This window comes from Petromyzon marinus, chromosome 71, assembly GCF_048934315.1.
Source record: "Petromyzon marinus isolate PM22_M1 ecotype Great Lakes invasive population chromosome 71, UKy_Petmar_22M1.pri1.0, whole genome shotgun sequence".
NCBI lineage: Eukaryota > Metazoa > Chordata > Hyperoartia > Petromyzontiformes > Petromyzontidae > Petromyzon > Petromyzon marinus.
The window spans coordinates 4,648,784-4,676,559 of NC_133737.1; the positions used below are offsets into that span (position 1 = coordinate 4,648,784).

At 52.1% G+C, this 27,776-nt stretch overlaps 1 protein-coding gene and 2 long non-coding RNA genes across 14 annotated transcripts; 2 read left to right on the forward strand and 1 right to left on the reverse strand.

The window, feature by feature from the left end:
* Positions 1-3,260: 3,260 nt before the first annotated feature.
* On the reverse strand, positions 3,261-26,807 carry LOC142906785 (uncharacterized). Its single transcript, XM_076055270.1, has 3 exons — positions 26,612-26,807; positions 25,652-25,694; positions 3,261-4,195 (listed from the first exon to the last, which is right to left on the reverse strand). Exons 2-3 carry the CDS (start codon positions 25,677-25,679, stop codon positions 3,405-3,407), a joined length of 819 nt encoding a protein of 272 aa, XP_075911385.1. The 5' UTR covers positions 25,680-25,694; positions 26,612-26,807; the 3' UTR covers positions 3,261-3,404.
* LOC142906787 (uncharacterized) lies at positions 7,634-8,812 on the forward strand. The gene is made up of 3 exons (XR_012930505.1): positions 7,634-7,676; positions 7,921-8,047; positions 8,755-8,812. It is a non-coding gene; the product is annotated as an uncharacterized LOC142906787 (long non-coding RNA).
* LOC142906786 (uncharacterized) lies at positions 17,174-19,306 on the forward strand. Of its 12 annotated transcripts, none has more exons than XR_012930493.1 (5): positions 17,174-17,670; positions 17,995-18,156; positions 18,392-18,414; positions 18,795-18,956; positions 19,192-19,273. It is a non-coding gene; the product is annotated as an uncharacterized LOC142906786 (long non-coding RNA). The 12 variants fall into 12 exon arrangements; XR_012930498.1 differs by having other exon boundaries at positions 17,995-18,075; XR_012930494.1 differs by having other exon boundaries at positions 18,795-18,875; positions 19,192-19,249.
* Positions 26,808-27,776: the final 969 nt, after the last annotated feature.

Genomic DNA, 27,776 nt, shown 5'->3' on the forward strand with positions numbered 1-27,776 from the left:
TGAGTGTGTGAGTAGGTGAGTGAGTGGGTTAGTGAGTGAGTAGGTGAGTGAGTGGGTGAGTGAGTGGGTGAGTGAGTGGGTGAGTAGGTGAGTGAGTAGGTGAGTGTGTGGGTGAGTCGGTGAGTGAGTGGGTGAGTGAGTGAGTGGGTGAGTGAGTGGGTGAGTGAGTGAGTGGGTGGGTGGAGTGAGTGGTGAGTGAGTGAGTGGGTGGGTGAGTGGGTGAGTGGGTGGTGAGTGAGTGGGTGGTGGGTGAGTGAGTGGGTGAGTGAGTGAGTGAGTGGGTGAGTGGGTGAGTGGGTGGGTGGGTGAGTGTGAGTGAGTGAGTGGGGTGAGTGAGTGGGTGAGTGGGTGAGTGAGTGAGTGGGTGAGTGGAGTGGGTGGGTGAGTGAGTGAGTGAGTGGGTGAGTGAGTGAGTGAGTGGGTGAGTGAGTGAGTGTGTGGGTGAGTGAGTGGGTGAGTGGGTGGGTGAGTGAGTGGGTGAGTGAGTGGGTGAGTGGGTGAGTGAGTGAGTGAGTGGGTGAGTGAGTGGGTGAGTGAGTGGGTGAGTGGGTGAGTGGGTGGGTGAGTGGGTGAGTGAGTGAGTGGGTGAGTGAGTGGGTGAGTGGGGTGATGAGTGTGGGTGAGTGAGTGGGTGGGTGAGTGAGTGAGTGGGTGGAGTGAGTGAGTGAGTGGGTGAGTGAGTGGGTGAGTGGGTGGGTGAGTGAGTGGGTGGGTGAGTGAGTGGGTGAGTGGGTGAGTGAGTGAGTGAGTGGGTGGGTGAGTGGGTGAGTGAGTGAGTGAGTGGGTGGGTGAGTGGGTGAGTGGGTGAGTGGGTGAGTGAGTGGGTGGGTGAGTGAGTGAGTGAGTGGGTGGGTGAGTGGGTGAGTGAGTGAGTGAGTGGGTGAGTGGGTGGGTGAGTGGGTGGGTGAGTGGGTGAGTGAGTGAGTGGGTGAGTGAGTGGGTGAGTGGGTGAGTGAGTGGGTGAGTGAGTGGGTGAGTGGGTGAGTGAGTGAGTGAGTGGGTGGGTGGGTGAGTGAGTGGGTGAGTGAGTGAGTGGGTGGGTGAGTGAGTGGGTGGGTGAGTAGGTAAGTGAGTAGGTGAGTGAGTGTGTGAGTAGGTGAGTGAGTGGGTTAGTGAGTGAGTAGGTGAGTGAGTGGGTGAGTGAGTGGGTGAGTGAGTGGGTGAGTAGGTGAGTGAGTAGGTGAGTGAGTGGTAGTCGGTGGAGTGAGTGGGTGGTGAGTGAGTGGGTGAGTGAGTGGGTGAGTGAGTGAGTGGGTGGGTGAGTGAGTGGTGAGTGAGTGAGTGGGTGGGTGAGTGGGTGAGTGGGTGGGTGAGTGAGTGGGTGAGTGGGTGAGTGAGTGGGTGAGTGAGTGGGTGAGTGGGTGAGTGGGTGGGTGGGTGAGTGGGTGAGTGAGTGAGTGGGTGAGTGAGTGGGTGAGTGGGTGAGTGAGTGAGTGGGTGAGTGAGTGGGTGGGTGGGAGTGAGTGAGGGGTGAGTGAGTGAGTGAGTGGGTGAGTGAGTGGGTGAGTGGGTGGGTGAGTGAGTGGGTGGGTAAGTGAGTGGGTGAGTGGGTGAGTGAGTGAGTGAGTGGGTGAGTGAGTGGGTGAGTGAGTGGGTGAGTGGGTGAGTGGGTGGGTGGGTGAGTGGGTGAGTGAGTGAGTGGGTGAGTGAGTGGGTGAGTGGGTGAGTGAGTGGGTGAGTGAGTGGGTGGGTGAGTGAGTGAGTGGGTGAGTGAGTGAGTGAGTGGGTGAGTGAGTGGGTGAGTGGGTGAGTGAGTGGGTGGGTGAGTGGGTGAGTGGGTGAGTGGGTGAGTGAGTGGGTGGGTGAGTGAGTGGGTGGGTGAGTGAGTGAGTGAGGGGTGGGTGAGTGAGTGGGTGGGTGAGTGAGTGGGTGAGTGGGTGAGTGAGTGAGTGAGTGGGTGGGTGAGTGGGTGAGTGAGTGAGTGAGTGGGTGGTGAGTGGGTGGGTGGGTGAGGTGGGTGAGTGAGTGGGTGGGTGGTGAGTGAAGTGAGTGGGTGGGTGAGTGGGTGAGTGGGTGAGTGAGTGGGGTGGGTGAGTGAGTGAGTGAGTGGGTGGGTGAGTGGGTGAGTGAGTGAGTGAGTGGGTGAGTGAGTGAGTGGGTGGGTGAGTGAGTGAGTGGGTGAGTGAGTGAGTGAGTGGGTGAGTGGTGACTGAGTGGGTGAGTGAGTGGGTGAGTGAGTGGGTGAGTGAGTGAGTGAGTGGGTGAGTGAGTGAGTGGGTGAGTGAGTGAGTGAGTGGTGGAGTGGTGACTGAGTGACTCACACGCAGGGACACGACCTGGAACGTCGGACAAAGCGGGCACTCCGCGTCGTGCAGGCAGTAGAGCCTCAGGCGGCGTGGACACGGCCGGAAATGGCCCCCAGCCACGCCCCCTCCACGCCGCCTCGTGGTCGGGGGGCGGGGCTGGGGGAGGAGTTACAAGGGGGAGGAGTTAGAGAGGGGGGAGGAGTATAGAGGGGGGAGTTATAGAGGGTGGTGGGGAGGAGTTATAGAGGGTGGAGGGGAGGAGTTATAGAGGGGTGGAGGGGAGGAGTTATAGAGGGGGGAGGAGTTATAGAGGGGGAGGAGTTATAGAGGGGGAGGAGTCATAGAGGGGGGGGAGTTAGAGGGGGAGGAGTTATAGAGAGGGGAGGAGTTACAAAGGGGGGAGGAGTCGCAGAGGGGGGAGGAGTTATAGAGGGGGGAGGAGTTATAGAGGGGGAGGAGTCATAGAGGGGGGGGAGTTAGAGGGGGAGGAGTTATAGAGAGGGGAGGAGTTACAAAGGGGGGAGGAGTTAGAGGGGGGAGGAGTTACAGAGGGAGGTGAGGATTTACAGAGGGGGGAGGAGTTATAGAGGGGGAGGAGTTATAGAGGGGGAGGAGTTATAGAGGGGGAGGAGTTATAGAGGGGTTGGGGGAGGAGATACAAGGGGGAGGAGTTATAGAGGGGGGAGGGGGATAAGTTATAGATGTGAGTGGAGGAGGAGTTATAGAGGGGGAGGAGTTATAGAGGGGGAAGGAGTTATAGAGGGGGGGGGAGTTAGAGGGTGGTGGGGAGGAGTTAGAGGGGGGAGGAGTTATAGAGGGGGGAGGAGTTATAGAGGGGGGAGGAGTTATAGAGGGGAGGAGTTATAGAGGGGGGGAGTTAGAGGGTGGTGGGGAGGAGTTAGAGGGGGGAGGAGTTATAGAGGGGGGTAGGGGAGGAGTTATAGAGGGGGGAGGAGTTATAGAGGGGGGAGTTAGAGGGTGGTGGGGAGGAGTTAGAGGGGGGAGGAGTTATAGAGGGGGGTAGGGGAGGAGTTATAGAGGGGGGTAGGGGAGGAGTTATAGAGGGGGGAGGAGTTATAGAGGGGAGGAGTTATAGAGGGGGGGAGTTAGAGGGTGGTGGGGAGGAGTTAGAGGGGGGAGGAGTTATAGAGGGGGGAGTTATAGAGGGGGGAGGAGTTTTGTGTGGTAGTAGTGGTGGTAGTGGTGGTAGTGGTGGTAGTGGTGGTGGTAGTGGTGGTAGTAGTGGTGGTAGTTTTGGTGGTGGTAGTGGTGGTAGTAGTAGTGGTGGTAGTAGTAGTGGTAGTAGTTGTGGTGGTAGTGGTGGTGGTAGTGGTGATGGTAGTGGTGGTGGTAGTGGTAGTAGTGGTGGTAGTGGTTGTAGTGGTGGTAGTGGTAGTAGTGGTTGTAGTGGTGGTAGTGGTAGTAGTGGTGGTGGTTGTAGTAGTGGTGGTAGTAGTGGTGGTGGTCGTAGTAGTAGTGGTGGTAGTGGTGGTGGTAGTGGTAGTAGTGGTGGTAGTTGTTGTGGTAGTTGTTGTGGTAGTTGTTGTAGTAATTGTTGTGGTAGTTGTTGTTGTGATTGTGGTAGTTGTGGTAGTTGTTGTAGTAATTGTTGTGGTAGTTGTTGTAGTAATTGTTGTGGTAGTTGTTGTGGTAGTTGTTGTGGTAGTTGTTGTAGTAATTGTTGTGGTAGTTGTTGTTGTGATTGTTGTAGTAATTGTTGTGGTAGTTGTTGTAGTAATTGTTGTAGTAGTTGTTGTAGTAATTGTTGTGGTAGTTGTTGTAGTAATTGTTGTGGTAGTTGTTGTAGTAATTGTTGTGGTAGTTGTTGTAGTAATTGTTGTGGTAGTTGTTGTTGCTACCTGTGCAGTTGTTGTTGTTGTTGCAGGCAGCACGGGCTGGTTTGGGGGACTCGGCAACAACAACCACCATCACCACCACCAACACCAACACTACAACAACAACAACAACAACCATCAACACCACCATCAACACCACCATCAACACCACCATCACCACCACCATCACCACCACCACCACCACCAACACTACAACAACAACCATCACCAACACCATCACCACCACCATCACCACCACCACTACAACAACACCATCAACACCACCATCACCACCACCACTACAACAACAACCATCAACACCACCATCACCACCACCACCACTACAACAACACCACCATCACCACCACTACAACAACAACAAGCACAACAACCATCAACACCACCATCACCACCACTACAACAACAACAACACCATCACCACCACCAACACCAACACTACAACAACAACACCATCACCACCACCACTACAACAACAACAACCATCAACACCACCATCACCACCACTACAACAACAACAACCATCACCACCACCATCACCACCACCACTACAACAACAACAACCATCACCACCACCATCACCACCACCACTACAACAACAACAACCACCATCAACACCACCATCACCACCACTACAACAACACCACCATCACCACCACTACAACAACAACAAGCACAACAACCATCAACACCACCATCACCACCACTACAACAACAACAACCATCAACACCACCATCACCACCACTACAACAACAACAAGCACAACAACCATCAACACCACCATCACCACCACTACAACAACAACAACCATCAACACCACCACCACAACAACCACCATCACCACCATCACCACCACCACCACAACAACCACCATCACCACCAACATCACCACCACCACAACAACCACCACCACAACAACCACAACAACCATCACCAGATAGCGGTGACGGTGGTGGTGGTGGTTACTTGCGTTGTGATCAGAGCGCTGGGCGTGAGTCAGATCACTAGGTGTGAGTCAGATCACTCGTGAGGTGTCAGATCACTCGTGAGTGAGATCACTCGTGAGTGAGATCACTCGTGAGGTGTCAGATCACTCGTGAGTCAGATCACTCGTGAGTGAGTGAGATCACTCGTGAGTGAGATCACTCGTGAGTGAGATCACTCGTGAGTGAGATCACTCGTGAGTGATTCAGATCACTCGTGAGTGAGATCACTCGTGAGTGAGATCATTCGTGAGTGATTAAGATCACTCGTGAGTGAGATCACTCGTGAGTGAGTCAGATCACTCGTGAGTGAGATCACTCGTGAGTGAGTCAGATCACTCGTGAATCAGATCACTCGTGAGTGAGATCACTCGTGAGTGAGATCACTCGTGAGTCAGATCACTCGTGAGTGAGATCACTTGTGAGTCAGATCACTCGTGAGGTGTCAGATCACTCGTGAGTGAGATCACTCGTGAGTGATTCAGATCACTCGTGAGTGATTCAGATCACTCGTGAGTGAGATCACTCGTGAGTGAGATCACTCGTGAGTGATTCAGATCACTCGTGAGTGAGATCACTCGTGAGTGAGTCAGATCACTCGTGAATCAGATCACTCGTGAGTCAGATCACTCGTGAGTGAGGTCACTCGTGAGTGAGTCAGATCACTCGTGAGAGAGATCACTCGTGAGTCAGATCACTCGTGAGGTGTCAGATCACTCGTGAGTGAGATCACTCGTGAGTGATTCAGATCACTCGTGAGTGAGATCACTCGTGAGTGAGATCACTCGTGAGTGATTCAGATCACTCGTGAGTGATTGAGATCACTCGTGAGTCAGATCACTCGTGAATCAGATCACTCGTGAGTCAGATCACTCGTGAGTGAGATCACTCGTGAGTGAGATCACTCGTGAGTCAGATCACTCGTGAGGTGTCAGATCACTCGTGAGTGAGATCACTCGTGAGTGAGTCAGATCACTCGTGAGTGAGATCACTCGTGTGTCAGATCACTCGTGAGTGAGATCACTCGTGAGTGAGATCACTCGTGAGTCAGATCACTCGTGAGTCAGATCACTCGTGAGTCAGATCACTAGTGAGGTGTCAGATCACTCGTGAGTGAGTGAGATCACTCGTGTGTGAGTCAGATCACTCGTGAGTGAGATCACTCGTGAGTGAGATCACTCGTGAGTGAGATCACTCGTGAGTCAGATCACTCGTGAGTGAGTGAGATCACTCGTGAGTGAGTGAGATCACTCGTGAGTGAGTCAGATCACTCGTGAGTGAGATCACTCGTGAGTGAGATCACTCGTGAGTGAGATCACTCGTGAGGTGTCAGATCACTCGTGAGGTGTCAGATCACTCGGGAGTGAGATCACTCGTGAGTGAGATCACTCGTGAGTGAGATCACTCGTGAGGTGTCAGATCACTCGTGAGGTGTCAGATCACTCGTGAGTGAGATCACTCGTGAGTGAGATCACTGGTGAGGTGTCAGATCACTCGTGAGGTGTCAGATCACTCGTGAGTGAGATCACTCGTGAGTGAGATCACTCGTGAGGTGTCAGATCACTCGTGAGTGAGATCACTCGTGAGTCAGATCACTCGTGAGTCAGATCACTCGTGAGGTGTCAGATCACTCGTGAGGTGTCAGATCACTCGTGAGTGAGATCACTCGTGAGTGAGATCACTCGTGAGTCAGATCACTCGTGAGTCAGATCACTCGTGAGTCAGATCACTCGTGAGGTGTCAGATCACTCGTGAGTGAGTGAGATCACTCATGAGTGAGATCACTCGTGAGTCAGATCACTCGTGAGGTGTCAGATCAATCGTGAGTGAGATCACTGGTGAGTGAGATCACTGGTGAGTGTGTCAGATCACTCGTGAGTGAGTCAGATCACTCGTGAGTCAGATCACTCGTGAGTGAGATCACTCGTGAGTGAGATCACTCGTGAGATCACTCGTGAGGTGTGAGATCACTCGTGAGGTGTCAGATCACTCGTGAGTGAGATCACTCGTGAGTGAGTGAGATCACTCGTGAGTCAGATCACTCGTGAGGTGTCAGATCACTCGTGAGTGAGATCACTCGTGAGTGAGATCACTCGTGAGGTGTCAGATCACTCGTGAGGTGTCAGATCACTCGTGAGTCAGATCACTCGTGAGTCAGATCACTCGTGAGTGAGATCACTCGTGAGTGAGATCACTCATGAGGTGTCAGATCACTCGTGAGGTGTCAGATCACTCGTGAGTGAGATCACTCGTGAGTCAGATCACTCGTGAGTGAGATCACTCGTGAGGTGTCAGATCACTCGTGAGGTGTCAGATCACTCGTGAGTGAGATCACTGGTGAGTGAGATCACTGGTGAGTGTGTCAGATCACTCGTGAGTGAGTCAGATCACTCGTGAGTCAGATCACTCGTGAGGTGTCAGATCACTCGTGAGTGAGTGAGATCACTCGTGAGTGAGATCACTCGTGAGTGAGATCACTCGTGAAGTGTCAGATCACTCGTGAGGTGTCAGATCACTCGTGAGTGAGATCACTCGTGAGGTGTCAGATCACTCGTGAGGTGTCAGATCACTCGTGAGTGAGATCACTCGTGAGGTGTCAGATCACTCGTGAGTGAGATCACTCGTGAGTGAGATCACTCGTGAGTGAGATCACTCGTGAGTGAGATCACTCGTGAGTGAGATCACTCGTGAGTGAGATCAGTCGTGAGGTGTCAGATCACTCGTGAGTGAGTGAGATCACTCGTGAGTGAGATCACTCGTGAGTGAGATCACTCGTGAGTGTGTCAGATCACTCGTGAAGTGTCAGATCACTCGTGAGGTGTCAGATCACTCGTGAGGTGTCAGATCACTCGTGAGGTGTCAGATCACTCGTGAGTGAGATCACTCGTGAGGTGTCAGATCACTCGTGAGGTGTCAGATCACTCGTGAGGTGTCAGATCACTCGTGAGTGAGATCACTCGTGAGGTGTCAGATCACTCGTGAGTGAGATCACTCGTGAGTGAGTCAGATCACTCGTGAGTCAGATCACTCGTGAGTGAGTGAGATTACTCGTGAGTGAGTGAGATCACTCGTGAGGTGTCAGATCACTCGTGAGTGAGTCAGATCACTCGTGAGTGAGATCACTCGTGAGTGAGATCACTCGTGAGGTGTCAGATCTCTCGTGAGTGAGATCACTCGTGAGTGAGATCACTCGTGAGTGAGTGAGATCACTCGTGAGGTGTCAGATCTCTCGTGAGTGAGATCACTCGTGAGTGAGTGAGATCACTCGTGAGTGAGTGAGATCACACGTGATTCAGATCACTCGTGAGGTGTCAGATCACTCGTGAGTGAGATCACTCGTGAGTGAGATCACTCGTGAGTGTGTCAGATCACTCGTGAGTGAGATCACTCGTGAGTGAGTGAGATCACTCGTGAGTGAGATCACTCGTGAGTGAGATCACTCGTGAGTGAGATCACTCGTGAGTGAGATCACTCGTGAGTGATTCAGATCACTCGTGAGTGAGATCACTCGTGAGTGAGATCATTCGTGAGTGATTAAGATCACTCGTGAGTGAGATCACTCGTGAGTGAGTCAGATCACTCGTGAGTGAGATCACTCGTGAGTGAGTCAGATCACTCGTGAATCAGATCACTCGTGAGTGAGATCACTCGTGAGTGAGATCACTCGTGAGTCAGATCACTCGTGAGTCAGATCACTCGTGAGTCAGATCACTCGTGAGTGAGATCACTTGTGAGTCAGATCACTCGTGAGGTGTCAGATCACTCGTGAGTGAGATCACTCGTGAGTGATTCAGATCACTCGTGAGTGAGATCACTCGTGAGTGAGATCACTCGTGAGTGATTCAGATCACTCGTGAGTGAGATCACTCGTGAGTGAGTCAGATCACTCGTGAATCAGATCACTCGTGAGTCAGATCACTCGTGAGTGAGATCACTCGTGAGTGAGATCACTCGTGAGTGAGTCAGATCACTCGTGAGAGAGATCACTCGTGAGTCAGATCACTCGTGAGGTGTCAGATCACTCGTGAGTGAGATCACTCGTGAGTGATTCAGATCACTCGTGAGTGAGATCACTCGTGAGTGAGATCACTCGTGAGTGATTCAGATCACTCGTGAGTGAGATCACTCGTGAGTCAGATCACTCGTGAATCAGATCACTCGTGAGTCAGATCACTCGTGAGTGAGATCACTCGTGAGTGAGATCACTCGTGAGTCAGATCACTCGTGAGGTGTCAGATCACTCGTGAGTGAGATCACTCGTGAGTGAGTCAGATCACTCGTGAGTGAGATCACTCGTGTGTCAGATCACTCGTGAGTGAGATCACTCGTGAGTGAGATCACTCGTGAGTCAGATCACTCGTGAGTCAGATCACTCGTGAGTCAGATCACTAGTGAGGTGTCAGATCACTCGTGAGTGAGTGAGATCACTCGTGTGTGAGTCAGATCACTCGTGAGTGAGATCACTCGTGAGTGAGATCACTCGTGAGTGAGATCACTCGTGAGTCAGATCACTCGTGAGTGAGTCAGATCACTCGTGAGTGAGATCACTCGTGAGTGAGATCACTCGTGAGTGAGATCACTCGTGAGGTGTCAGATCACTCGTGAGGTGTCAGATCACTCGGGAGTGAGATCACTCGTGAGTGAGATCACTCGTGAGTGAGATCACTCGTGAGGTGTCAGATCACTCGTGAGGTGTCAGATCACTCGTGAGTGAGATCACTCGTGAGTGAGATCACTCGTGAGGTGTCAGATCACTCGTGAGGTGTCAGATCACTCGTGAGTGAGATCACTCGTGAGTGAGATCACTCGTGAGGTGTCAGATCACTCGTGAGTGAGATCACTCGTGAGTCAGATCACTCGTGAGTCAGATCACTCGTGAGGTGTCAGATCACTCGTGAGGTGTCAGATCACTCGTGAGTGAGATCACTCGTGAGTGAGATCACTCGTGAGTCAGATCACTCGTGAGTCAGATCACTCGTGAGTCAGATCACTCGTGAGGTGTCAGATCACTCGTGAGTGAGTGAGATCACTCGTGAGTGAGATCACTCGTGAGTCAGATCACTCGTGAGGTGTCAGATCAATCGTGAGTGAGATCACTGGTGAGTGAGATCACTGGTGAGTGTGTCAGATCACTCGTGAGTGAGTCAGATCACTCGTGAGTGAGATCACTCGTGAGTGAGATCACTCGTGAGTGAGATCACTCGTGAGGTGTGAGATCACTCGTGAGGTGTCAGATCACTCGTGAGTGAGATCACTCGTGAGTGAGTGAGATCACTCGTGAGTCAGATCACTCGTGAGGTGTCAGATCACTCGTGAGTGAGATCACTCGTGAGTGAGATCACTCGTGAGGTGTCAGATCACTCGTGAGGTGTCAGATCACTCGTGAGTCAGATCACTCGTGAGTCAGATCACTCGTGAGTGAGATCACTCGTGAGTGAGATCACTCATGAGGTGTCAGATCACTCGTGAGGTGTCAGATCACTCGTGAGTGAGATCACTGGTGAGTGAGATCACTGGTGAGTGTGTCAGATCACTCGTGAGTGAGTCAGATCACTCGTGAGTCAGATCACTCGTGAGTGAGATCACTCGTGAGTGAGATCACTCGTGAGTGTGTCAGATCACTCGTGAGTGAGATCACTCGTGAGTGAGTGAGATCACTCGTGAGTGAGATCACTCGTGAGTGAGATCACTCGTGAGTGAGATCACTCGTGAGTGAGATCACTCGTGAGTGATTCAGATCACTCGTGAGTGAGATCACTCGTGAGTGAGATCATTCGTGAGTGATTAAGATCACTCGTGAGTGAGATCACTCGTGAGTGAGTCAGATCACTCGTGAGTGAGATCACTCGTGAGTGAGTCAGATCACTCGTGAATCAGATCACTCGTGAGTGAGATCACTCGTGAGTGAGATCACTCGTGAGTCAGATCACTCGTGAGTCAGATCACTCGTGAGTCAGATCACTCGTGAGTGAGATCACTTGTGAGTCAGATCACTCGTGAGGTGTCAGATCACTCGTGAGTGAGATCACTCGTGAGTGATTCAGATCACTCGTGAGTGAGATCACTCGTGAGTGAGATCACTCGTGAGTGATTCAGATCACTCGTGAGTGAGATCACTCGTGAGTGAGTCAGATCACTCGTGAATCAGATCACTCGTGAGTCAGATCACTCGTGAGTGAGATCACTCGTGAGTGAGATCACTCGTGAGTGAGTCAGATCACTCGTGAGAGAGATCACTCGTGAGTCAGATCACTCGTGAGGTGTCAGATCACTCGTGAGTGAGATCACTCGTGAGTGATTCAGATCACTCGTGAGTGAGATCACTCGTGAGTGAGATCACTCGTGAGTGATTCAGATCACTCGTGAGTGAGATCACTCGTGAGTCAGATCACTCGTGAATCAGATCACTCGTGAGTCAGATCACTCGTGAGTGAGATCACTCGTGAGTGAGATCACTCGTGAGTCAGATCACTCGTGAGGTGTCAGATCACTCGTGAGTGAGATCACTCGTGAGTGAGTCAGATCACTCGTGAGTGAGATCACTCGTGTGTCAGATCACTCGTGAGTGAGATCACTCGTGAGTGAGATCACTCGTGAGTCAGATCACTCGTGAGTCAGATCACTCGTGAGTCAGATCACTAGTGAGGTGTCAGATCACTCGTGAGTGAGTGAGATCACTCGTGTGTGAGTCAGATCACTCGTGAGTGAGATCACTCGTGAGTGAGATCACTCGTGAGTGAGATCACTCGTGAGTCAGATCACTCGTGAGTGAGTCAGATCACTCGTGAGTGAGATCACTCGTGAGTGAGATCACTCGTGAGTGAGATCACTCGTGAGGTGTCAGATCACTCGTGAGGTGTCAGATCACTCGGGAGTGAGATCACTCGTGAGTGAGATCACTCGTGAGTGAGATCACTCGTGAGGTGTCAGATCACTCGTGAGGTGTCAGATCACTCGTGAGTGAGATCACTCGTGAGTGAGATCACTCGTGAGGTGTCAGATCACTCGTGAGGTGTCAGATCACTCGTGAGTGAGATCACTCGTGAGTGAGATCACTCGTGAGGTGTCAGATCACTCGTGAGTGAGATCACTCGTGAGTCAGATCACTCGTGAGTCAGATCACTCGTGAGGTGTCAGATCACTCGTGAGGTGTCAGATCACTCGTGAGTGAGATCACTCGTGAGTGAGATCACTCGTGAGTCAGATCACTCGTGAGTCAGATCACTCGTGAGTCAGATCACTCGTGAGGTGTCAGATCACTCGTGAGTGAGTGAGATCACTCGTGAGTGAGATCACTCGTGAGTCAGATCACTCGTGAGGTGTCAGATCAATCGTGAGTGAGATCACTGGTGAGTGAGATCACTGGTGAGTGTGTCAGATCACTCGTGAGTGAGTCAGATCACTCGTGAGTGAGATCACTCGTGAGTGAGATCACTCGTGAGTGAGATCACTCGTGAGGTGTGAGATCACTCGTGAGGTGTCAGATCACTCGTGAGTGAGATCACTCGTGAGTGAGTGAGATCACTCGTGAGTCAGATCACTCGTGAGGTGTCAGATCACTCGTGAGTGAGATCACTCGTGAGTGAGATCACTCGTGAGGTGTCAGATCACTCGTGAGGTGTCAGATCACTCGTGAGTCAGATCACTCGTGAGTCAGATCACTCGTGAGTGAGATCACTCGTGAGTGAGATCACTCATGAGGTGTCAGATCACTCGTGAGGTGTCAGATCACTCGTGAGTGAGATCACTGGTGAGTGAGATCACTGGTGAGTGTGTCAGATCACTCGTGAGTGAGTCAGATCACTCGTGAGGTGTCAGATCACTCGTGAGTGAGATCACTCGTGAGGTGTCAGATCACTCGTGAGTGAGATCACTCGTGAGTGAGATCACTCGTGAGTGAGATCACTCGTGAGTGAGATCACTCGTGAGTGAGATCACTCGTGAGTGAGATCACTCGTGAGTGAGATCAGTCGTGAGGTGTCAGATCACTCGTGAGTGAGTGAGATCACTCGTGAGTGAGATCACTCGTGAGTGAGATCACTCGTGAGTGTGTCAGATCACTCGTGAAGTGTCAGATCACTCGTGAGGTGTCAGATCACTCGTGAGGTGTCAGATCACTCGTGAGGTGTCAGATCACTCGTGAGTGAGATCACTCGTGAGGTGTCAGATCACTCGTGAGTGAGATCACTCGTGAGTGAGTCAGATCACTCGTGAGTCAGATCACTCGTGATTGAGTGAGATTACTCGTGAGTGAGTGAGATCACTCGTGAGGTGTCAGATCACTCGTGAGTGAGTCAGATCACTCGTGAGTGAGATCACTCGTGAGTGAGATCACTCGTGAGGTGTCAGATCTCTCGTGAGTGAGATCATTCGTGAGTGAGTGAGATCACTCGTGAGTGAGTGAGATCACTCGTGAGGTGTCAGATCTCTCGTGAGTGAGATCACTCGTGAGTGAGTGAGATCACTCGTGAGTGAGTGAGATCACACGTGATTCAGATCACTCGTGAGGTGTCAGATCACTCGTGAGTGAGTGAGATCACTCGTGAGTGAGATCACTCGTGAGTGTGTCAGATCACTCGTGAGTGAGATCACTCGTGAGTCAGATCACTCGTGAGGTGTCAGATCACTCGTGAGTGAGATCACTCGTGTGTCAGATCACTCGTGAGTGAGATCACTCGTGAGGTGTCAGATCACTCGTGAGTGAGATCACTCGTGAGTGAGATCACTCGTGAGTGAGTCAGATCACTCGTGAGGTGTCAGATCACTCGTGAGTCAGATCACTCGTGAGGTGTCAGATCACTCGTGAGGTGTCAGATCACTCGTGAGGTGTCAGATCACTCGTGAGTGAGTTCACTCGTGAGTCCGATCACTCGTGAGGTGTCAGATCACTCGTGAGTGAGATCACTCGTGAGTGAGTCAGATCCCTCGTGAGTGAGATCACTCGTGAGGTGTCAGATAACTCGTGAGTGAGATCACTCGTGAGTGAGATCACTCGTGAGTCAGATCACTCGTGAGGTGTCAGATCACTCATGAGTGATTCAGATCACTCGTGAGGTGTCAGATCACTCGTTAGGTGTCAGATCACTCGTGAGTGAGATCACTCGTGAGGTGTCAGATCACTCGTGAGGTGTCAGATCACTCGTGAGTCAGATCACTCGTGAGGTGTCAGATCACTCGTGAGGTGTCAGATCACTCGTGAGTGAGATCACTCGTGAGTCCGATCACTCGTGAGGTGTCAGATCACTCGTGAGTGAGATCACTCGTGAGTGAGTCAGATCCCTCGTGAGTGAGATCACTCGTGAGGTGTCAGATCACTCGTGAGTGAGATCACTCGTGAGTGAGATCACTCGTGAGTGAGATCACTCGTGAGTCAGATCACTCGTGAGGTGTCAGATCACTCGTGAGTGATTCAGATCACTCGTGAGGTGTCAGATCACTCGTTAGGTGTCAGATCACTCGTGAGTGAGATCACTCGTGAGGTGTCAGATTACTCGTGAGTCAGATCACTCGTGAGGTGTCAGATCACTCGTGAGGTGTCAGATCACTCGTGAGTGAGATCACTCGTGAGTCCGATCACTCGTGAGGTGTCAGATCACTCGTGAGTGAGATCACTCGTGAGTGAGATCACTCGTGAGTGAGATCACTCGTGAGGTGTCAGATCACTCGTGAGTGATTCAGATCACTCGTGAGGTGTCAGATCACTCGTTAGGTGTCAGATCACTCGTGAGTCAGATCACTCGTGAGTGAGATCACTCGTGAGTGAGATCACTAGGTGTGAGTGTGTCAGATCACTAGGTGTGTGTGAGTGTGTCAGATCACTAGGTGTGTGTGAGTGTGTCAGATCACTAGGTGTGTGTGAGTGTGTCAGATCTCTAGGTGTGAGTGTGTCAGATCACTAGGTGTGTGTGAGTGTGTCAGATCACTAGGTGTGTGTGAGTGTGTCAGATCACTAGGTGTGTGTGAGTGTGTCAGATCACTAGGTGTGTGTGAGTGTGTCAGATCACTAGGTGTGTGTGAGTGTGTCAGATCACTAGGTGTGAGTGTGTCAGATCACTAGGTGTGTGTGAGTGTGTCAGATCACTAGGTGTGTGTGAGTGTGTCAGATCACTAGGTGTGTGTGAGTGTGTCAGATCACTAGGTGTGTGTGAGTGTGTCAGATCACTAGGTGTGTGTGAGTGTGTCAGATCACTAGGTGTGTGTGAGTGTGTCAGATCACTAGGTGTGAGTGTGTCAGATCACTAGGTGTGTGTGAGTGTGTCAGATCACTAGGTGTGTGTGAGTGTGTCAGATCACTAGGTGTGTGTGAGTGTGTCAGATCACTAGGTGTGAGTGTGTCAGATCACTAGGTGTGTGTGAGTGTGTCAGATCACTAGGTGTGTGTGAGTGTGTCAGATCACTAGGTGTGTGTGAGTGTGTCAGATCACTAGGTGTGTGTGAGTGTGTCAGATCACTAGGTGTGTGTGAGTGTGTCAGATCACTAGGTGTGAGTGTGTCAGATCACTAGGTGTGTGTGAGTGTGTCAGATCACTAGGTGTGTGTGAGTGTGTCAGATCACTAGGTGTGTGTGAGTGTGTCAGATCACTAGGTGTGTGTGAGTGTGTCAGATCACTAGGTGTGTGTGAGTGTGTCAGATCACTAGGTGTGTGTGAGTGTGTCAGATCACTAGGTGTGTGTGAGTGTGTCAGATCACTAGGTGTGTGTGAGTGTGTCAGATCTCTAGGTGTGTGTGAGTGTGTCAGATCACTAGGTGTGTGTGAGTGTGTCAGATCACTAGGTGTGAGTGAGTGTGACAGATCACTAGGTGTGTGTGAGTGAGTCAGATCACTAGGTGTGAGTGAGTGTGTCAGATCTCTAGGTGTGTGTGAGTGTGTCAGATCACTAGGTGTGTGTGAGTGTGTCAGATCACTAGGTGTGTGTGAGTGTGTCAGATCTCTAGGTGTGAGTGTGTCAGATCACTAGGTGTGTGTGAGTGTGTCAGATCACTAGGTGTGTGTGAGTGTGTCAGATCACTAGGTGTGTGTGAGTGTGTCAGATCACTAGGTGTGTGTGAGTGTGTCAGATCACTAGGTGTGAGTGTGTCAGATCACTAGGTGTGTGTGAGTGTGTCAGATCACTAGGTGTGAGTGTGTCAGATCACTAGGTGTGTGTGAGTGTGTCAGATCACTAGGTGTGTGTGAGTGTGTCAGATCACTAGGTGTGTGTGAGTGTGTCAGATCACTAGGTGTGAGTGTGTCAGATCACTAGGTGTGTGTGAGTGTGTCAGATCACTAGGTGTGTGTGAGTGTGTCAGATCACTAGGTGTGTGTGAGTGTGTCAGATCACTAGGTGTGAGTGTGTCAGATCACTAGGTGTGTGTGAGTGTGTCAGATCACTAGGTGTGTGTGAGTGTGTCAGATCACTAGGTGTGTGTGAGTGTGTCAGATCACTAGGTGTGTGTGAGTGTGTCAGATCACTAGGTGTGAGTGTGTCAGATCACTAGGTGTGTGTGAGTGTGTCAGATCACTAGGTGTGTGTGAGTGTGTCAGATCACTAGGTGTGTGTGAGTGTGTCAGATCACTAGGTGTGTGTGAGTGTGTCAGATCACTAGGTGTGTGTGAGTGTGTCAGATCACTAGGTGTGTGTGAGTGTGTCAGATCACTAGGTGTGTGTGAGTGTGTCAGATCACTAGGTGTGTGTGAGTGTGTCAGATCTCTAGGTGTGTGTGAGTGTGTCAGATCACTAGGTGTGTGTGAGTGTGTCAGATCACTAGGTGTGAGTGAGTGTGACAGATCACTAGGTGTGTGTGAGTGAGTCAGATCACTAGGTGTGAGTGAGTGTGTCAGATCTCTAGGTGTGTGTGAGTGTGTCAGATCACTAGGTGTGTGTGAGTGTGTCAGATCACTAGGTGTGTGTGAGTGTGTCAGATCACTAGGTGTGTGTGAGTGTGTCAGATCACTAGGTGTGAGTGAGTGTGTCAGATCACTAGGTGTGTGTGAGTGTGTCAGATCACTAGGTGTGAGTGTGTCAGATCACTAGGTGAGTGAGTGTGTCAGATCACTAGGTGTGAGTGAGTGAGTCAGATCACTAGGTGTGTGTGAGTGTGACAGATCACTAGGTGTGTGTGAGTGTGTCAGATCACTAGGTGTGTGTGAGTGTGTCAGATCACTAGGTGTGTGTGAGTGTGTCAGATCACTAGGTGTGAGTGTGTCAGATCACTAGGTGTGTGTGAGTGTGTCAGATCACTAGGTGTGAGTGTGTCAGATCACTAGGTGTGTGTGAGTGTGTCAGATCACTAGGTGTGTGTGAGTGTGTCAGATCACTAGGTGTGTGTGAGTGTGTCAGATCACTAGGTGTGAGTGTGTCAGATCACTAGGTGTGTGTGAGTGTGTCAGATCACTAGGTGTGTGTGAGTGTGTCAGATCACTAGGTGTGTGTGAGTGTGTCAGATCACTAGGTGTGAGTGTGTCAGATCACTAGGTGTGTGTGAGTGTGTCAGATCACTAGGTGTGTGTGAGTGTGTCAGATCACTAGGTGTGTGTGAGTGTGTCAGATCACTAGGTGTGTGTGAGTGTGTCAGATCACTAGGTGTGAGTGTGTCAGATCACTAGGTGTGTGTGAGTGTGTCAGATCACTAGGTGTGTGTGAGTGTGTCAGATCACTAGGTGTGTGTGAGTGTGTCAGATCACTAGGTGTGTGTGAGTGTGTCAGATCACTAGGTGTGTGTGAGTGTGTCAGATCACTAGGTGTGTGTGAGTGTGTCAGATCACTAGGTGTGTGTGAGTGTGTCAGATCACTAGGTGTGTGTGAGTGTGTCAGATCTCTAGGTGTGTGTGAGTGTGTCAGATCACTAGGTGTGTGTGAGTGTGTCAGATCACTAGGTGTGAGTGAGTGTGACAGATCACTAGGTGTGTGTGAGTGAGTCAGATCACTAGGTGTGAGTGAGTGTGTCAGATCTCTAGGTGTGTGTGAGTGTGTCAGATCACTAGGTGTGTGTGAGTGTGTCAGATCACTAGGTGTGTGTGAGTGTGTCAGATCACTAGGTGTGTGTGAGTGTGTCAGATCACTAGGTGTGTGTGAGTGTGTCAGATCACTAGGTGTGAGTGAGTGTGTCAGATCACTAGGTGTGTGTGAGTGTGTCAGATCACTAGGTGTGAGTGTGTCAGATCACTAGGTGAGTGAGTGTGTCAGATCACTAGGTGTGAGTGAGTGAGTCAGATCACTAGGTGTGTGTGAGTGTGTCAGATCACTAGGTGAGTGAGTGTGTCAGATCACTAGGTGTGAGTGAGTGAGTCAGATCACTAGGTGTGAGTGAGTGAGTCAGATCACTAGGTGTGAGTGTGTCAGATCACTAGGTGTGTGTGAGTGTGGCAGATCTCTAGGTGTGTGTGAGTGTGTCAGATCACTAGGTGTGTGTGAGTGTGTCAGATCACTAGGTGTGAGTGTGAGTGTGTCAGATCACTAGGGGTGTGTGAGTGTGTCAGATCACTAGGTGTGTGTGAGTGTGTCAGATCACTAGGTGTGTGTGAGTGTGTCAGATCACTAGGTGTGTGTGAGTGTGTCAGATCACTAGGTGTGTGTGAGTGTGTCAGATCACTAGGTGTGTGTGAGTGTGTCAGATCACTAGGTGTGTGTGAGTGTGTCAGATCACTAGGTGTGTGTGAGTGTGTCAGATCACTAGGTGTGAGTGAGTGTGACAGATCACTAGGTGTGTGTGAGTGAGTCAGATCACTAGGTGTGAGTGAGTGTGTCAGATCTCTAGGTGTGTGTGAGTGTGTCAGATCACTAGGTGTGTGTGAGTGTGTCAGATCACTAGGTGTGTGTGAGTGTGTCAGATCACTAGGTGTGTGTGAGTGTGTCAGATCACTAGGTGTGTGTGAGTGTGTCAGATCACTAGGTGTGAGTGAGTGTGTCAGATCACTAGGTGTGTGTGAGTGTGTCAGATCACTAGGTGTGAGTGTGTCAGATCACTAGGTGAGTGAGTGTGTCAGATCACTAGGTGTGAGTGAGTGAGTCAGATCACTAGGTGTGTGTGAGTGTGTCAGATCACTAGGTGAGTGAGTGTGTCAGATCACTAGGTGTGAGTGAGTGAGTCAGATCACTAGGTGTGAGTGAGTGAGTCAGATCACTAGGTGTGAGTGTGTCAGATCACTAGGTGTGTGTGAGTGTGGCAGATCTCTAGGTGTGTGTGAGTGTGTCAGATCACTAGGTGTGTGTGAGTGTGTCAGATCACTAGGTGTGAGTGTGAGTGTGTCAGATCACTAGGGGTGTGTGAGTGTGTCACACACACAGTGTGTGTGTGTCACACACTGTGTGTGACACACACACACAGTGTGTGACACACACACACACAGAGTGTCACCCACACACAGCCACACCCTGCTGCCTACACCCACGCGTGTATGAGGGGACGCGGCAAGCGGAGATGGCTGGGCTGTAGGGGGGCTGTAGGGGGCTGTGGGGGGCTGTGGGGGGCTGTGGGGGGCTGTAGGGGGCTGTAGGGGGCTGTAGGGGGTTTGTAGGGGGCTGTAGGGGGCTGTAGGGGGCAGTGCCGAGCGTGACGGACCGGTGAGGAGGGACAGGCCCCCCCGGCTAGGATAGACCCTGGGACCTCCCCAGACCGGCGGCCCTTGCGAGGGCCTCTGGCAGGGCGAGCCGGTGGGTGGGGCCCAGGGCCCTCGGAGCCACGAGGGCCCTGGCGAGGGTCGGGGCCCTGCTCGGTGGTGGGGGGGGGGCCCCCCCAGTGATCTGGGGGGGGGGGGGGGGCAGGTCAGATAGCCTCCCTACGGCGCCTGTAGGCTGGAGGGACTGGGGCACAGGAGTTAGTCCGATAGGCTAGAAGGGTATCCCAGTGTGTGTACAGGTCAAGGGGACGTTACCACCGTCAGTGTAGCCCCTTGCCAAGCTGAATCAACAGCGCTGCCCCTACTCCAACCCCACCGTGTCCCTTGAACACGCTGAAACTCCTTGTCAAGCTGAATCAACAGCGCTGTCTCTACTCCCACCGTGTCCCGTGAACACGCTGAAACTCCTTGCCAAGCTGAATCAACAGCGCTGCCTCTACTCCAACTCCACCGTGTCCCGTGAACACGCTGAAACTCCTTGTCAAGCTGAATCAACAGCGCTGCCCCTACTCCAACTCCACCGTGTCCCGTGAACACGCTGAAACTCCTTGTCAAGCTGAATCAACAGCGCTGCCCCTACTCCAACCCCACCGTGTCCCGTGAACACGCTGAAACTCCAGCTGCCTGTAGGCTGGAGTGACTGGGGCACAGGAGTTAGGCTGTTGGCCTAGGGGGCTGTGTGTAGGATGAACATGACATTAACCCCTCCAGTGTAACTCCTTGTCAAGCTGAATCAACAGCGCTGCCCCTACTCCAACTCCTCCGTGTCCCGTGAACACGCTGGAACTCCTTGCCAAGCTGAATCAACAGCGCTGCCCCTACTCCAACTCCACCGTGTCCCGTGAACACGCTGGAACTCCTCGTTAAGCTGAATCAACAGCGCTGCCCCTACTCCAACTCCACCGTGTCCCGTGAACACGCTGGAACTCCTTGTCAAGCTGAATCAACAGCGCTGCCCCTACTCCAACTCCACGTGTCCCGTGAACACGCTGAAACTCCTTGCCAAGCTGAATCAACAGCGCTGCCCCTACTCCACCGTGTCCCGTGAACAAGCTGGAACTCCTTGTCAAGCTGAATCAACAGCGCTGCCCCTACTCCAACTCCACCGTGTCCCGTGAACAAGCTGGAACTCCTTGTCAAGCTGAATCAACAGCGCTGCCCCTACTCCAACTCCACCGTGTCCCGTGAACACGCTGGAACTCCTTGTCAAGCTGAATCAACAGCACTGCCTCTACCCCAACTCCACCTTGTCCCGTGAACACGCTGAACATGCAGCAGAGCAACAGATATAGAGCCCGAATTGCAACGCAGGAAACCTCTCGCGACGATAAGGGCGTTGATTTCTCGTAGAGACACAGAGACAGACAGACAGAGACACACAGACACAGACAGACAGAGACAGACAGAGAGACAGACAGAGACACAGAGACACAGACACACAGAGACACAGACAGACAGACACACAGAGACACACACAGAGACACAGAGACACACAGACACAGAGACAGACAGAGACACACACACAGAGACACAAACAGACACAGAGACACACACAGAGACACAGACAGACACAGAGACACAACAACAACAACAACCGCCATTCGCCACTAAGTGGCGGTGACGTCACCACGACGCTTGTGCCAGGCTATGTGCACCGTGAGGCCACGTGAAGTGTCGAACGCCCGCTGGCAGGTCACTGGGCAGACCCAGGTGCCACGGGTCGACTGACTGAGATGACTGGCTGATGCACCACCTGTGCCCCCTACTGTGCCAACCTGCTGTGCTTTAGCCACCCGGCGCTCCGCTCGTTGTTCTGAGCGTCGCTCCTCCGCCCTCCGTTGTTGTTGGAGGGCGACTGCCTCCAACTGCCCAGTAGCAGCATCCTTCACGAGCCTCCTCCACAGAGGCCGATCTTGACACCGCTGGTACCAGTCATCGGCAAGTCCACTCAGCTCTACGTCCTCCTGTACCACATCACTCCATCTCTTCTCTAACCCGTGCCGCGCCCGCTTAGCCCCCTCAATCCGGCCAAACAAAAGCTGTTTCGGCATGCGGTGGCTGGGCATGCGGGCTACATGATCCAGCCATCGCAGCCTTGCCTGCCGGAGGAGCTCACCGATGGGACCCTGCCCAGATCTTTCAAGGATTTTTGAGCTCCTCACACAATCCAGTCTGGTTAAACCCAGGATGGATCGTAGGCAGGCCAGCCTAAATGTTTCTAACCGGCGAAGATGTTCCATTAGGGGGGTCCACGTTTCGCAAGCGTAGAGAAGGGAGGGAATGACCGTGGCCGAGAAGACCTGAAGCTTAGTGCGGAGCGACAGACCAGGTAGCTTCCACACAGCGTTACGCAACCGATGAAAAGATATTGCCGCTCGACTGATTCGGAGTGAGACCTCAGCTGTTAAACTGGAGCCAGTCATAAGCACACTGCCCAGGTATGGGAAACTCTCCACTCTCTCCACAACTGCCCCATCACCGATTGGGAGTTGTGGGGGTGGAGTGTCCGCTGGTACAAAATACCCAGGCAGGTGCTTAGTTTTGGTGGGGCTGATGGTAAGGCCCCACCTCTTAGTGGCACGCTCCAGTCTCAGCAGCAGCGTCTCCAACTCCTCCTCTGACTGAGCAGCTATTACCAAATCATCAGCATACATAACGTGGTTGAGCAATAGGGAGCCATCCCTTGACCGCACCCGGGCATCGATTAACCTCCCATTATATCTGTACCATATGGAGATTCCCCCGGTACAGCTATTGAAGGCTTCACAAACTACGTGGTCAAAATAGATGTTAAATAATGTGGGAGCCAGAGGACATCCCTGTCGCACCCCAAGGTGTACAGGGAATGGCTCTGACTCCCGGCCACGTAGTTTTACCCGGGCCCGCTCACCATCATGAAGGTCCTTAATGATCGTGAGCAGAGGGTCAGGTACTCCAAAAGCACGAAGAACGACACAGAGCCCAGGCCTACTGATGGTATCATAGGCCTTGACCAGGTCAATAAAGCAGAGATGTAGGTCTTGTTGGAATTCCCTACACCTCTGCTGTAGCAGACGGACAGAAAATATGGCATCTGTGCAGGACCGCCCTTTCCTGAAACCGCATTGGGGCTCCGCAAGCCTCTCCTCAGCGTGCCTGGCAAGGCGATGCTGAATGATCCTTGCCAGGACCTTTCCCGGCACACTGAGGAGTGAGATGCCCCTGTAGTTGTTACAGTCTGTGCGGTCCCCCTTCTTAAAAAAGGGGGACCACCAGGGCATCCTTCCAATCCTGCGGAACCCGTCCAGTGGTCCAGACTGTTGTTATGATGTCATATAGGGCAGTCTGTGCACAAACGCCACCCTCCCTCAGCATTTCGCTTGGGAGATCATCTCTGCCCGCTGCCTTTCCTGGTCTCAGACTCCGGATCGCCTTCAATACTTCCTCAGCAGATGGCACCTCAGCCAGCCACTCACAGGGGGTGACTTCTTCCAATATTTGAGGCACCGCAGCCTCAGCAGGGTCATCCTCACTTTGTGCCACGATGTTTTCCTGGCTGAGGGATTTTCCCTCCCCCAGGACCTCACAGAAATGCTCAGCAAATCTGCGAACCTGTTCCTGGGGGTCGGAGATTGGATCACCGTTTTTTCCCCTAATGATGGTAATAGGTGTGGCGCTGCAGGTTACTTTTTTGATGGAGTTAAATAGAGATTTGTGATCACGGGCCACTGAGGCAGACTCCATCTCCTCAGCAACCCGCGACCACCACCCATCCTTGCAGCGCCTCACGGCTCTCCGAACCTCCGAGCGAAGGCTGCGGTAAGCCTCCTCATTCTCTGACGTGGGATTCTGTAGCCGATGACAGTGGGCCTGTCGCTTTTTCTCAACCATCCTGAACACCTCCTCTGTCAGCCAGGGTCTCTGGGGAGGTCTGGACCGCGTACCCAAAGCAGCCATTGCAGCTGCATGAGTCACAGTCCTAAACCTCGCCCATTTACCCTCGACATCAGGAGGAGTCGGGGACGATGCCAATCCCAGCCGCAAGCGATGATGAAATTCTCGCTTGCAACTTTCATCAGATAACTGAGACCAGGCCACTTTATGTTGGAATGGGGTCCTGGGTGTACACCCACCACCGGAGTGGAAGAATGGCAGGCGCATCTTACAGATGACTAGTCGATGGTCAGAGGGCAGATCAGCTCCACGGTAGGTCCTGGTGTCAAGGACATGGGCTCGCATTCTCTGGTCCGTCACTATGTAGTCCAGCAGATGTTCTTGCTTGGACCCGGCATGCATCCATGATGTTGTGTGGATGCGCCGATGCCGGAACAGCGTGTTGGTAATTACAAGCCCATGGGCTGCACAAAAATCTAGCAGCCTCCTACCGTTGTTATTGAGCTGATCTGGCCCATGCCCTCCAATCACTCCAGACCAGGTGCCAGTATCATGACCAACTCGGGCATTGAAGTCACCCAACATGATGACTCTATCCCGAGGGGCCACTTTAGCCAGCACCTGTGACAGGTCATAGAAGGCATCCGACTCATCGGCCTTGCCTGCATCCCTCCACAGAGACACACACACACAGAGACACAGACAGACAGACACAGAGACACACAGAGACACACAGAGACACAGAGACACACACACAGAGACACAAACAGACACAAAGACACACAGACACACACAGAGACACAGACAGACACAGAGACAGAGACACAGACAGACACACAGACACAGAGACAAACACAGACACACAGACAGACACACAGAGACACTCACACAGACAAACACAGAGACACAGAGACACACACAGACACACACACACAGACACAGACACACAGAGACACAGACACACAGACACAGAGACACACAGAGACACACAGAGACACACAGAGACACACACACAGACACAGAGACACACAGACACACACAGACAGACACACACACAGACAGACACAAAGACACACAGACACACAAAGACACACAGACACACACAGAGACACAGACAGACACACAGAGAGACACACAGACACAGAGACAAACACAGACACACAGACAGACACACACACACACACAGGACAGAGCTGACGTGCTAAGGTGCGGACGCTGGGAGGGGCGGACGATCAAGCCGTTACCGCCGCTGTGCCAGGCTAGGTGCACTGAGGGCCGGTGCCAGGCTAGGTGCACTCGAGGCCGCCGCCGGGGCCGGTGCCAGGCTAGGTGCACTCTGGCGTCTGGGCGGTGGGAGCGAGGCTCACAACAACGGGGCGGGTAAAGCGAACTGAGCGGGTTGGTGAGACTGTGTACAACACAAGGCATGGCACCTGGCCGGGTGTGTCACGTGACCTGCTGGTGCACCTAGCCTGGCACGGTAGAGGGGGTGGGGGGAGGGACAGATGCTGGGGTCTGGTGGTGATGGTGGTGATGGTGATGATGATGGTGGTGATGATGGTGGTGGTGATGGTGGTGATCGTGGTGATGGTGGTGGTGGTGGTGATGGTGGTGATGATGGTGGTGGTGATGGTGGTGATCGTGGTGATGGTGGTGGTGGTGGTGATGGTGGTGATGGTGATGATGATGGTGGTGATGGTGGTGGTGGTGATGGTGATCGTGGTGATGGTGGTGATGGTGGTGGTGATGGTGATGATGGTGGTGATGGTGATGGTGGTGATGGTGGTGGTGGTGATGGTGGTGATGGTGGTGATGATGATGGTGATGGTGGTGGTGGTGATGATGGTGGTGATGGTGGTGATGGTGGTGGTGGTGATGGTGGTGATGATGGTGATGGTGGTGATAGTGGTGATGATGGTGATGGTGGTGGTGATGGTGGTGATGGTGGTGATGATGATGGTGGTGATGGTGGTGATGGTGATGGTGGTGATGATGGTGGTGGTGGTGATGGTGGTGGTGATGGTGGTGATGATGATGGTGATGGTGGTGATGGTGGTGATGGTGGTGATGATGGTGGTGATGGTGGTGATGTTACCGGACAAAGTGGAGAGTCCTTGTCTCATCTCGTGTGCAGATCTCTGTGAACATCAACAACATCATCACCATCACCACCACCATCACCACCACCACCATCACCACCATCACCACCATCACCATCATCACCACCACCACCATCACCACCATCACCACCACCACCATCACCACCATCACCACCATCACCACCACCACCATCACCACCACCATCACCACCACCACCATCACCACCATCACCACCACCATCACCACCATCACCACCATCACCATCACCACCATCACCACCACCATCACCACCACCATCACCACCATCACCACCATCACCATCATCACCACCACCATCACCACCATCACCACCATCACCACCATCATCACCACCACCACCACCATCACCATCACCACCATCACCACCACCATCACCACCACCATCACCACCACCATCACCACCACCACCATCACCACCATCACCACCACCATCACCACCATCACCACCACCATCACCACCACCATCACCACCACCACCATCATCACCACCACCATCACCACCACCATCACCACCATCATCACCACCACCATCACCACCATCACCACCATCACCACCACCACCATCACCACCACCATCACCACCACCACCATCACCACCACCATCACCACCATCACCACCACCATCACCATCACCACCACCATCACCACCACCATCACCACCATCACCACCACCATCACCACCACCATCACCACCACCACCATCACCACCACCATCACCACCATCACCACCACCACCATCACCACCATCACCATCACCACCATCACCACCATCACCACCACCATCACCACCACCACCATCACCACCACCACCATCACCATCACCACCATCACCACCATCACCACCACCATCACCACCACCACCATCACCACCACCACCATCACCACCACCATCACCACCACCACCATCATCACTCACCGTGACACGGAGGCTAAAAAAAAACGGCTGACGGACGCAAGAGGAGCCGATAAAATCGATTAAAAAACAAAGTTAATTCAATCTGTTATCAATTAAAAGAATAATAATAATTAAAATTAATACTTATTAAAATAAATTATAATCACTAAACCCCCCGACTGCCGCTGATCTGAAATCACCTCCGGTGGTGGGCGGTTACTTATATAGACTCGGACCCTACCAAGTGGACGCCGTCACTGAGGGGGGTTTTTCTCTTGAGGGGTGTTAAGATTTGGTATTGCCCCAAACGCAATCGATTTTCACGCAGATAAATCTGCGATAGATTTAAATCGATCTGCCACACGGATCTGTCTTTCTCACTCCCCCTCACGCAACACGTGTTAAAGTTGATTATCGTAATAAGTTCAAATTACCCATAGCTAGATATTACAATATATATCATTTAACTTATACTTTGCAACTAATCGAATCGTGAGTGAATGTTGCTGTTGATAATAAGCTGAGATCCAGCAGCATATGTGGCAAAGCGCTTTATACATTTTCAGATTGACCAAGTGATATCAAAACTAATTAAATGGATTTTTCCAAACACCCCCTCGCCTATGCGCCGAGTTGGTATCGTCCAAGATCCCGTTTTCTCCGCCCCCATGTGGCTCCTTGTATGGGCATGCGGATGTGTCGTCACACAATAACTTTGCCCCACGTGCTTATGATCCTTAGGGTTCACACGACGGGATCGTGAAAATTTTTAAATTACTCACCACTCACCCACTCACCCACCACTCACTCACTCACTCACCACTCACTCACCCACTCACCCACTCACCACTCACTCACCCACTCACCCACTCACCCACCACTCACTCACTCACCACTCACTCACCCACTCACTCACTCACCACTCACTCACCCACTCACTCACCACTCACTCACCACTCACTCACCCACTCACTCACCCACTCACTCACCAACTCACTCACTCACCCACCCACTCAACAATCACTCACCACTCACTCATTCACTCAATCACTCACCCATTCACTCACTCACCCACTCACTCACCCACTAAGTCACTCACTCACTCACCCACTCACCACTCACTCATTCACTCACTCACCACTCACTCACCCACTCACCCACTCACTCATTCACTCACCCACTCACT

Coding starts and splice junctions, on each gene's coding strand:
- LOC142906785 (XM_076055270.1), bottom strand. CDS start 25,679: ATGAGACAAGGACTCTCCACTTTGTCCG. Junction 4,196..25,651: donor AGGACTCTCCACTTTGTCCG/GTAACATCACCA, acceptor TTGTTGTTGTAG/TGTTGGTGTTGGTGGTGGTG.